Source organism: Penaeus japonicus, unplaced genomic scaffold (assembly GCF_977035675.1).
Source record: "Penaeus japonicus unplaced genomic scaffold, GWHDUDI00000001_assembly GWHDUDI00000038, whole genome shotgun sequence".
In the NCBI taxonomy this organism is placed as follows: Eukaryota; Metazoa; Arthropoda; class Malacostraca; order Decapoda; family Penaeidae; genus Penaeus; species Penaeus japonicus.
In genome coordinates, this window is record NW_028234440.1 from 12,030,852 (window position 1) to 12,043,351 (window position 12,500).

The 12,500-nt window shown below is 40.7% G+C and overlaps 1 protein-coding gene across 5 annotated transcripts in view; it reads right to left on the minus strand.

The window, feature by feature from the left end:
- Window positions 1-12,500, minus strand: part of LOC122249716 (uncharacterized) — a 31,316-nt gene that overhangs the window by 8,061 nt on the left and 10,755 nt on the right. For 4 of the 5 annotated variants that reach the window (XM_043010823.2, XM_043010822.2, XM_086533108.1 and 1 more), the window contains 4 exons: window positions 9,486-12,500; window positions 9,119-9,331; window positions 2,108-2,182; window positions 1,550-1,821 (listed from right to left, as the gene is read on the minus strand). The exon at window positions 9,486-12,500 is cut by the window's right edge and continues 1,279 nt beyond it. In XM_043010823.2, the coding sequence (XP_042866757.2) occupies window positions 1,574-1,821; window positions 2,108-2,182; window positions 9,119-9,331; window positions 9,486-12,500 (3,551 nt within the window). In that variant the 3' untranslated portion in view covers window positions 1,550-1,573. Of the gene's footprint in view, window positions 1-1,456; window positions 1,822-2,107; window positions 2,183-9,118; window positions 9,332-9,485 lie in introns of all 5 variants that reach the window. The other variant, XR_006222883.2, reaches the window with a different exon arrangement.

Sequence of the window (12,500 nt, forward strand, 5' to 3'; positions counted from 1 at the left end):
GTACACATGGGCTTCTTCATGTCCACATCAGTCAATCTTACTGATTCAACAAATTTTGCTTTCCCTCTCATATAATTATATCTCTTGTTTATTTCATATATAACACAAGGTAGAAAAAGGCATATGTTATGTATGGAAGATTCTGAATAAAGACTAACACTTAAACACAGTAACAATACGTACATGCACAAAGTTAAAGTAAAAATAAATTGGTAAATAAAATCAGTAGGAAATGCTTCAAAAATAAAGAGTATATGAGATCATGAGCTACAACATGATCTCATGTTGATCTTTCAACATCCCTTGTTTCAATTTTATACATCTTGGCTAACTGGGCTGCCCAATCAATTAATGAAGCATGAAGCAACAAACAGAATATTTCGGAATATATTAAACTTCACTGAAATAACTTGCACCACTTTAAAGACACCACATCAAGCTGCATTTTCCTTGCATTCAGTATTGATGAATACGATGAAGCCATTTTTCTTGGATGACTAAAGAAACTTTCACTTGCACTGAAGATATATACTTTGTAATTTCCTTACAAGAAGCACTAACTTTCCCAAAAGACCCAGCAACTTTTTTCCAGTTATCAAAAAACAAGAGTAAAGAAGATGAGCAATAATTTTTCACTTCATTTATCCATCTTTTCAGGTACTGTGATAAGTGCTTATCAGGTATATCAGGTATATATTGAGCTTCAATAATCATCTGTTTGTGGATCGAGTTTCATCCACTGATACTTGAACTAAATAGGACACACCAAACGGAAGTTGTATTTGGTATATAACAGCCAGAACTTTTTCTGGAAGATATCTGATATTTCTGTAAATTAAAGCATTAAAAGAGATGTCTGTAATAAAAGTTTCTTTTTATATAACATTAAACAATGAATACACTAATAACTTACATGTAATAAAAGTAGAAAACTAATTCAAAGAGTATATACATGAATGGAATGTAGTGACTATTTCCTACTATTTCCTGCTATTTCCTGATGTACTATACCTAACATAATTGCATATAAAACTCATTCTACATTTGTTGCAACTAGCTTTGCAAACAAAATGAGTCAAACTCCTCTAAGATCTGCATGTTAATAAAGTATCACAGTTTGAAATAGAACCATGAAGGTACTGGGTGCTTCACACCCATTTTAAAAACTAGGCTACCTTTTGGAAGTATTTTCTACTCCTATAGGTCTGATTGTCTTAAAACAAGTCTGAATAATATCTGAATTTCCTTGCTAAGGACCAGTCTGAATATTCCAATGGAAAACAAAATAATAAAAAGAAAAATAAATAAATAAAAAATAAAAAATAAAAAAGAGGAACAAACTATGAAAAGCAAATATATCACTAGACTGTTAATGCTATCAGTAACATTGATCATAGCAATGACATTTTTTCTTAAAATGAAAATGATAATAAAAATAAAATAATGAGACCCTCACAGTAAAACCTGGTATCACAGACAAATTCACTGAGCTCTCCACACTTCAAGACGGGTGAGTGCAGCAGCAGCAGCAATGAGATGTTTGTGTTACCTGCATCCAGGCTGAAAGAGCACATCAACGCCTCAGCTTCACTCTGTTGCTTGCACCTCCTCCTCCACTCTGCCGTCCTTTGGATTTGTCGCGTCTTTTGTGTCTCCCTCCGCCACTGCCTCCTCCGCTACTGCCACCTCCGCTTCCACCACCACCTCCGCCACTGCTCCCACTCCCCTGCACGTTGCTAGACTTGCCCTCTTCCCAAGACGTCTTTGCCGGGCCTAGACGGAGGTGGACTGACAGGCGCTGAGAGCTTTTTCCTTCATCACCTGCAGGTGGTGGAAAGAAGGGGATTAGCTCCTGGTTAAGCAAGTGATGGAACAGAGAATCTTTAGTCTCATAAAATTGGAATACATAATGTTTGCACTTCTGATGGAGTTATTTTTCTTTTTGTTGGGTTTACTAAAAAAAATCAACACTCAGCTCTGAAAGTAGAAGTAATATGAATTGGTTTCAGAATAAATCCAAGAAATTTAACATAAGAAAAATAATAATAACTATAGAAACTGAGTGAAAAAGAGAAAGATAAAAACCATTACAATGTAAACAACTTACGTTTGTTCACAACATCGCCAGACATGACATGGCGATTTTCACCCGATGCTACAGTCACAAGAAGGGGCTTTCCATCTGAAAATATCAAACATTTTATTGTTTTTCGGATATAGACAAACAAGTAGGGAATGGTCTATAAAATATACAAGGAGCTTGAAAAACATTGATGATATTCTGATGCCTGTCTTAACCTGTAACTGGTCAACTCTATAAATACATGAATGAGGAAGGTACTGTAAGTGGTCAATCTTATATATATACATATTTCAATTTTCCGCCTCAATTGGTATAAAGTTCTTTCATCTGTAATGACTATGTATATATGAATATTTTGGTTATTTATTAATCCATTGCGTACGAGTGTCATGATATACATGATGCAGCTTTGGCCTGACAACAGGTGTCCGGACATACATGATATTGGGGGATTTTGGATCACTCTGTTGTTTTATTGTACTATGTGTAATGAGTGAGTGATGATGATAAATGTAAGCATAATCACTATAACTACCAAAATATTAAGCACATTGGGTTTCCCGTATTCAAAACCTACATGGCACCACTTTCTCTTAGCACTAGCAGAGAGAGGGCCATCCATGGTCTCAAGCAAGCACAATCTTTAGAGAGCAATGGCACATAGCAAATTGCCAACCTCTTGCTCTAATGTATTGCCGATAAAGGGTGTGCCGGCAGAATGAGAAGAGGAAGCTGACTCAAACCACGGCCCAGTGTCTACAGTCTGCCCCTGTGCCAGTAGAGATGCCTTGTAATGTGGCACTCACAGTCATAAACAAAGGTTTCTTTCCTCTTCCCAACCTCTTCATGTTATCTTCATTGTGGATGGTTATATTTTTCGTATTTGTTCACAACAGTACACAAATACAAAAAAAACAGCAATAAAACAGCAATACTTCTATCACACTGAGTATAAAAAAAATAATGAGTTAGTTTACTATAACATTGATAACCTGTCAGATGGCACACATAAATGTCTCACAAGATGGTAAAATGCCCAACATAAATATGGCTTTTATATCATAATGAGTGAAATAACCCATTCATGCCGGAGACATTCCAGCCTTGCAAGTTGCAATGCCGGGGCTCTCGAACGCATAGGCTTAAATCAATTAAATTATTGACACCGTATGCCGGCACCCTGCGAATGGGCCCTTGAATGCACGGTACCAATGGTGTACCATCCGTCGAGAGAGGGTTAAGGATAGTGCAAAAAGTTACAATACTTCGAGCAAAGTTCACTCGGTCTGAAATATAATCCATCTTGGGTACTAGTGCCCATCCTGGGGATCAATCAAGTAAATCTATCCCCATCTGCAATAGGTTAACCCATTCGCGCCAGCTGACATCCCATCACGTGGTTGGTAAATATCCCTAGATCCGAGGATCTGGGGATTTACTTGCCGAGTTCCAGGCCAGGCAGTTGTGACATGCTGAACGTCAGCAATAGTATGCTAGACTGTTCTTAGATATAATAATTTTTCATAATTTCCTAGACTCTATTACTTTAGCTTAGGTATTTGAACGTCATAAAATTTGATAATGTAAAAAAATAAATGATGTCACAGAAAACTACGTGGTATTGATGACATCAGGGTATTTTCTGCTTCTTGATCAGTTGAATAATAAAACTATTGTAAACTCAGATGTGATTGGCCAAGAAATAAAATAAAACAAAAAATTACTAATGTAATATTACTTCTAATTTGTCGATTACCAGTGGATCACGTCACTTCACGAGGTACATGTACATACTCATATGTACAAGTATGATTATTTATATTAGTCTTCTATTCATTTTGGTAATAATAATAAAAAAAAAAATCATAAAACATGTTTTGATGCCCCACTAAAAGATTGTTTCCTCTTTCCATTGTTATTATCACATAGAAGTGAAGAATATAGGCAAAATTCAATATAATAACACTATTACATGTTTTTTTACTAAATATTTTTGGGTGCCTTTACTCTGTAGATGTAATCATGCAAACCATAGGAATAGGGTGGGTGAAAAATGCTTTGAGAGGTTCATCACGGGCCTACACAGCGAGAAAACACCTTGGAATGAAGTGTCATGTGCTTGTTATCTTCCCGGCGGGAGCAGGAGTAAGCGAAAATATGTCCTGTCGTAAATGGGTTAATCTGTTGCCGATGGGGAATAGATTTGCTTACACAGGCTCCAGGATGAGTTTTATATCTGAGCGAGGCAGCTTCTGCACCATACTTTAATTTTTCCCACTCCATTGTTTTTGTTTTTTGTGTGTGTTTTACTGTTTTTAGAAATTTATATCTGTCATATCACAGGCTCCATCAATTCAGGGTCCATATCAATTCTTTTTCTCTTTTTTTTTTTATACTCAATGTGATAGAAGTATTGCTATTGTAGGGGAGGACAGAAAGCAACTTTATTTTTTCGTATTTGTGTGCTATCATGGATGAACATGAAACTTATAACCATCCAAAATGAAGAGGTAGGGAAGAGGAAGGAAACTTCTGCTTTTGACAGTCAGTGCCACAATAAAAGGCATCCCTACTGGCACAGGGGCACATTGTAGGCATTGGGCATGGTGTGAGTCACCTTCCTCCTCTCGTTCTGCCTGCACATCTTTCATCTGCGGTACTTTAGAGCAAGAGGTCGGCAACTTGCTATGTGCCATCGCTCTATAGAGATAGTGCTTGCTAGAGACCGTAGATGGGTGCAATTCAAGGCTCTCTCTCCTGCTGGTGCTAGAAGAAAGTGGTGCCATCTAGGTTTTGGATGTGAGTTAAAATCCATTGTGCTTAATATTACGGCAGTTATAACAATTATGACTGCAATTGTCAACATCACTCACTCATTACTCATAACACAATAAAATAACAAAGTGAACCACAATCCCTGTACATCATGACGCCCATTATCAGGCAAAGAGCTCCTGCATCATGTATGACGAAGAAACACGTCCTTTAAATTTGAAATTTAACTTATTTTATGTTTCCTGTGATCCTTTTTGGTTATTTGAGGAAATAAAAAAAGTTAATTTATTGTGACCAGATTGAGTATCATAAGTGTAATCTAATGTGACCAGTTACTAGCTGCCAGCAGTTGTAATCCACATGCTTAACCTAGTGTCACCCGGGAAAGACAGACGTGTATTGGTCTTTATTGGTGGAATTGATTAATACACTTGGCTCCAGCTGAGGGCCGGGTCAGAGCTGTTTACTCTGCCTGTTCTTCTCTATGTGTGTCCTGGCTTATATACACCCCTTGGGCTACTTTCTATGCCTCAGGGCTTCCACTAGCAAACACAACTGCCAGGGTGGCTGCACAGTTATTAATCCATTGCGTACGATTGTCATGATATACATGATGCAGCTTTGGCCTGACAACGGGTGTCCGGACATACATGATATTGGGGGATTTTGGATCACTCTGTTATTTTATTGTACTATGTGTAATGAGTGAGCGATGATGATAAATGTAAATATAATCATTATAACTACCAAAATATTAAGCAAATTGGCTTTCCCCTAAAATTCAAAACCTACATGGCACCACTTTCTCTTAGCACTAGCAGAGAGAGGGCCATCCATGGTCTCAAGCAAGCACAATCTTTAGAGAGCAATGGCACATAGCAAATTGCCAACCTCTTGCTCTAATGTATTGCCGATAAAGGGTGTGCCAGCAGAATAAGAAGAGGAAGCTGACTCAAACCACGGCCCAGTGTTTACAGTCTGCCCCTGTGCCAGTAGAGATGCCTTGTAATGTGGCACTCACAGTCATAAACAAAGGTTTCTTTCCTCTTCCCAACCTCTTCATGTTATCTTCATTGTGGATGGTTATATTTTTCGTATTTGTTCACAACGGTACACAAATACAAAAAAAAACAGCAATAAAACAGCAATACTTTTATCACACTGAGTATAAAAAAAATAATGAGTTGATATGGACCCTATAATACAATTTTAGCTTACTATAACATTGATAAACTGTCAGATGGCACACATAAATGTCTCACAAGATGGTAAAATGCCCAACATAAATATGGCTTTTATATTATGAGTGAAATAACCCATTCATGCCGGAGACATTCCAGCCTTGCAAGTTGCAATGCCGGGGCTCTCGAACGCATAGGCTTAAATCAATTAAATAAAACCGTATGCCGGCACCCTGCGAACGGGCCCTTGAATGCACGGTACCAATGGTGTACCATCCGTCGAGAGAGGGTTAAGGATAGTACAAAAAGTTACAATACTTCGAGCAAAGTTCACTCGGTCTGAAATATAATCCATCTTGGGTGCTAGTGCCCATCCTGGGGATCAATCATGTAAATCTATCCCCATCTGCAATAGGTTAACCCATTCGCGCCAGCTGACATCCTATCACGTGGTTGGTAAATATCCCTAGATCCGAGGATCTGGGGATATTTACTTGCCGAGTTCCAGGCCAGGCAGTTGTGACGTGCTAAACGTCAGCAATAGTATGCTAGACTGTTCTTAGATATAATAATTTTTCATAATTTCCTACTCTATTACTTTAGCTTAGGTATTTGAACGTCATAAAATTTGATAATGTAAAAAAATAAATGATGTCACAGAAAACTACGTGGTATTGATGACATCAGGGTATTTTCTGCTTCTTGATCAGTTGAATAATAAAACTATTGTAAACTCAGATGTGATTGGCCAAGAAATAAAATAAAACAAAAAATTATTAATGTAATATTACTTCTAATTTGTTGATTACCTGTGGATCACGTCACTTCACGAGGTACATGTACATACTCATAGGTACAAGTATGATTATTTATATTAGTCTTCTATTCATTTTGGTAATAATAATTAAAAAAAAAAAAAAAAAAATCATAAAACATGTTTTGATGCCCCACTAAAAGATTGTTTCCTCTTTCCATTGGTATTATCATATAGAAGTGAAGAATATAGGCAAAATTCAATATATTAACACTAGAAAAGCATTGCTATAGCATGTTTTTTGACTAAATATTTTTGGGTGCCTTTACTCTGTAGACATAATCATGCAAACCATAGGAATAGGGTGGGTGAAAAATGCTTTGAGAGGTTCATCACGGGCCTACACAGGGAGAAAACACCTTGGAATGAAGTGTCATGTGCTTGTTATCTTCCCGGCGGGAGCAGGAGTAAGCGAAAATATGTCCCGTCGTAAATGGGTTAATCTGTTGCCGATGGGGAATAGATTTGCTTACACAGGCTCCAGGATGAGTTTTATATCTGAGCGAGGCAGCTTCTGCACCATACTTTAATTTTTCCCACTCCCTTTTAGTCACTCATGTAGAGCTGGAGCCATTTTTGTTTTTGTTTTTTGTGTGTGTTTTACTGTTTTTAGAAATTTATATCTGTCATATCACAAGCTCCATCAATTCAGGGTCCATATCAATTCCTTTTTTCTTTTTTTTCTTTATACTCAAAGTGATAGAAGTATTGCTGTTGTAGGGGAGGACAGAAAGCAACTTTATTTTTTTGTATTTGTGTGCTATCATGGATGAACATGATACTTATAACCATCCAAAATGAAGAGGTAGGGAAGAGGAAGGAAAATTCTGCTTTTGACAGTCAGTGCCACAATAAAAGGCATCCCTACTGGCACAGGGGCACATTGTAGGCATTGGGCATGGTGTGAGTCACCTTCCTCCTCTCGTTCTGCCTGCACATCTTTCATCTGCGGTACTTTAGAGCAAGAGGTCGGCAACTTGCTATGTGCCATCGCTCTATAGAGATAGTGCTTGCTAGAGACCGTAGATGGGTGCAATTCAAGGCTCTCTCTCCTGCTGATGCTAGAAGAAAGTGGTGCCATCTAGATCTAGGTTTTGGATGTGAGTTGAAATCCATTGTGCTTAATATTACGGCAGTTATAACAATTATGACTGCAATTGTCAACATCACTCACTCATTACTCATAGCACAATAAAATAACATAGTGAACCACAATCCCTGTACATCATGACGCCCATTATCAGGCAAAGAGCTCCTGCATCATGTAAGACAAAAAACACGTCCTTTAAATTTGAAATTTAACTTATTTTATGTTTCCTGTGATCCTTTTTGGTTATTTGAGGAAATAAAAAGAGTTAATTTATTGTGACTAGATTGAGTATCATAAGTGTAATTTAATGTGACCAGTTACTAGCTGCCAGCAGTTGTAATCCACATGCTTAACCTAGTGTCACCCGGGAAAGACAGACGTGTATTGGTCTTTATTGGTGGAATCGATTAATACACTTGGCTCCAGCTGAGGGCCGGGGGTCAGAGCTGTTTACTCTGACTGTTCTTCTCTATGTGTGTCCTGGCTTATATACACCCCTTGGGCTACTTTCTATGCCTCAGGGCTTCCACTAGCAAACACAACTGCCAGGGTGGCTACACAGTTAAAGACAGAAGAGGACACAGGCAGCAGGTCAGATAGCATGCATGCCTCATAACAATGAACTGATACAGTGAAGAACAATCAGTGTCTCAGGTCATGATATGCAATATCAGTGCCTTACATCACTTGGACTTTGTAAGGCACTGATATTGCATATCATGTGACCTAAGACACTGATCATACTTGCTGATTAGTTGATTGTTATATGCTAGTATTCAGTCTTGACCTGACACTTCCTGCTTCCTGTGTCCACTTCCATCTCAACTATATGGCTGCCCCTAGCAGCTGTGTTGCTTGCAGAATCCTTGAGGGATAGAAAGTAGCCCAAAAGGCATACATAAACTAGAACACAGAGAGAAGAACGGGCAGAGCAAACCATTCTGACCTGTGTATTAACCGATTCCACCAATAAAGACCATGACACATGAACATCTGTCTGCATTTCCCATCAGGTACAACATGTGAAGCTAGTAGATTACAACTGCTTGCAGCTAGTGGGTTACACTAAGATTGATGGAGATATACAAAAATAAGAAGTCTTGCTTAGGGACATGGAGAATGAAATATAAAAGAATTAAAGACACAAACAAGAAGAGAAATTTAGACTACTTTACCATGCTTCTTCCTGGCACTCTCCGACTGCCTGCTCTTAGTCCTCGCCAAAATCCTGGGCCCATCTTCATGCTTGTCTCTCCTTGCACGTTTCTCATCTTTTTCATCCAAATCCTGTTTGCTACTACTGCTGTTGCCTCTCCCACTCTCACCACTCTCTATTTTTCTCTTCAGCATGTGACGCAGGTCAGAGGAGTCAATGTTTTCCTTCTTCCCTGAATGGGGGAAAAAAATGTAACTAACTACATCTTTTTTGTGGATCTAGCATTTCCTACTGGATTTAAATGGGTATTAAGTATATAAAGTATAAAAGAGTATTAGACATTCAAACAAAGATTAACAATAATTCATACCTATCAAAACTCTTACCTTCTTTTACATTCCTGCTTTTATTTGTTTCTTTCTCCTCCTCTTCACTTTCATTATCTGAATGTTTATGTTTCTTCTTCTTTTTCTTGCCCTTTTTCTTCTTTTTCTTTTCTTTTTTCTTCTTCTTGCTTGATCTATTTTTCACAGATCCATCATCATCGTCATCATCATCTTCCTCCTCCTCTTCTTCCTTCTTCTTCTTTTTCTTTTTCTTCTTTTTGTCCTCATGTTCCTCTTTCTGCTTTTCGTCTTTCTTATCCTTATCAGTATTTTCGGTGTCAGCAGATTTTGCAGACTCTGAAGATTTTAGTAAGATCTTGCGTGGCTCCTGAGGCACAACTGGTTTCCCCTGTTCAAATTTCTTCCGACGGGCTTCTAGTTTCTCTTGTTCAACTGAAGGTTTTCCTTCATCCTTGTTTGAAGATTCATGTTTCTTGTTAGGCAGCTCAGTCTGATGGTTCTTCTGATCTGTTGGATGTTTTCCTTTGTCTTCTCTGCCCTCTTCTGCAGCCTTTGCTTTCGTTGATTGTTCCTTCTTTTCTTGGTCATCATTGGCATTCTCTCCAGGAGTCAAAGAATGCTCCCGTGTTCCCTGGCTCTGTTTCTCAGGTGTCACTGGCTCCAACCAAGGACTTCCATTACGACCATGTCTTTCTGGTGACTGATTTCGAGTTGATGCAACCCCCTCTTTGCCAAAGCTTTCTGAATTCTTGGCTTCTCTCTTGTCCCAGGACAAACCTGGTGCCTTCTGACGTCCAGAGGGGCTTCTAGACCGTTGCTTACTTGGTACAGTATCACGCTTGCGTCCAACTTGTCTTCGGCTGCGGTCTGAAACTGGACTTGCATGTCTGCCTCCTTTGGCACCGCGTCCTTTCCCCCGTCCCGACTGAATGCTACCCCTTGAAGCATGTGAGCGGCCTGGAGATCTGTTCCTGTACGGAGATTTCTGTCTGTTCTCTGATCTCCTTGGAGAGTCTAATCTTCGCTTTTTATCATCTGACTCTGTACCAATCCTCTCTCTGACATTTTCAGACTGCTTGTCACTCTGGTAAGATGGTGAATGATTTCTTCCATGATATTGTGGTTTGTGCTCATCATCCTGACTCCTGGGTTGATCTCTGGCACCTGGAGGGGGACTGTTTCCTGTGGCATTTCTTCTCATTGATGACTGGCTTGCACCTCCCCGATGATAAGGGCCCCTATCATGTGGATAGGACTGAGATGGACTGGGTCTTCTACCCTGAGCTGGCCCTTTATTTTCCTGTGACCAACCAGATTGTGCTCCTCTAGGAGATTTCACTGTCTCACGAGGCCCTGGTCGAGGAGACATTTTCCTGGAAGATGGTAGAGGTGGAGTTCGTGGACCCCGTCTGTTCTGTGCCATGGGAGGCAATCGTCCCCTTGGTGACAAAGGCCCACCTCTCTCACCTGGAGGATAAGAATAGGGCCTGCCTGAGAATGGAGATTTGGAACGTGACCTTAGCCTGTGACCTTGCCGACCTGGTGATATTTGTCTTCTGCGTTCATTCATATCCATGGGGGGTAAGTCATGGCCATACCTTCCATGATGATCAGGCATATGTGGTGGTCGGCCAAGGTGAGGCTGAGGGGACACCGGTCGTAAGTGGTGTGGTGGAGGTGAGCCATGCACTCGCCCATGTGGTCCTATCATTCCAGCAGCTGGTCGACCATGTATCACATCAAGATGTCCTCTGTTTGCAGGAAACTCATGGTCAGGGTGTGATGTGAAAGGAAGATGATCTCGCTGCTGGTATTGGTCATTCCAACCACTTTCTGGTAGTAGTCTCTGAGGTGGAAGTTGGTCTCGTCTATCTGAATGTGGCCATGAGGGGCCTGCTTGAGGGGGAGGGCCAAGCTCACGATAGTTCATGAAGTGTTGCTGACCATTCAAAGGAGGCTGTAATGGCCTTTCCATGGGATAATTACCATACTGTGGTGAGATTTCTCCTGGCCTTTCTGATAAAGGCAAACCCGGCCCAGGGAATCTATCAGTATAATTCTGCCTATGATATGGACCTCTTGCTGGTCCAGCATCAGGTCCCCCTGGAGGTGGTCTATTCCTCACAGGCGAGGCCAAGTTGCCCATTCTATCATGAGGTGATGAACTTCCTGCATTCCTGTGGTACGGACTGCGAGGTATTCTATAAGAGCCCGGGCTTCTTGATCTCCTTCCTGCATGCCTCCAATCCCCCTTCAAACCAGGGCTTGGTGATCTGCTGTGGGCTCTCATTAATGGCAAACCTCTCCTGGAAGGACTTTGGCCTCCTTTATACGGAGGAGTCTGTGAAGTGTATTTTCTGTTTGGACTCCTGGAATACCTGTGTACTCTGTGAGCATTAGGACTGTGAGTCCTATGTGAAGGGGACATTCTCTGGAGTCTTCTGGGAGATGGACTTCTTGTGCCTCGATGGGGAGACACATTCTTACCTCTTCCTAATAAGTGTGGGCTTCTGGAACCTCTTCTAGGACTCCTAGAAAGATGTCCTTGAGGATGAATTGGACTTCGTGATATCCTACGTTGTGGGGTCCTTGAGCCTCTGTGAACTGGACTCCTTGAAAAGCGTCTGGGTGGAGGACTACGTGACATGCGTCTTGGAGGGGTTCTAGAAATTCTGCGTGGCAGTGGACTACGAGATAGCCTTCTTGGTGGTGGGGTGTGTGAAAGCCTTCGGGGAAGCGGGCTCCTTGACAGTCGCTGCTTGTGTGGACTTCTGGACAAACGGCGATTCAATGAAGTTCTAGACAGGTGAGGAGGAAGAGGACTTCTAGAGCTTCTACGGGGTGGGGGGCTCCTTGAAATTCGTCGGGGAGGAGGGCTTCTTGAAAGTCTTCTGGGAAGTGGACTCCTTGAAGTTTTGAGAGGCAGAGGGCTCCTTGACCCTCTTCTAGGAGGTGGGCTCCTTGTGGCCCGATGACTTAGTGGACTTCTTGACAGTCTTCTTGGCACTGGACTTCTCGAACTTCTTCTGGGCAGTGGGCTTCTTCTTGGCAATG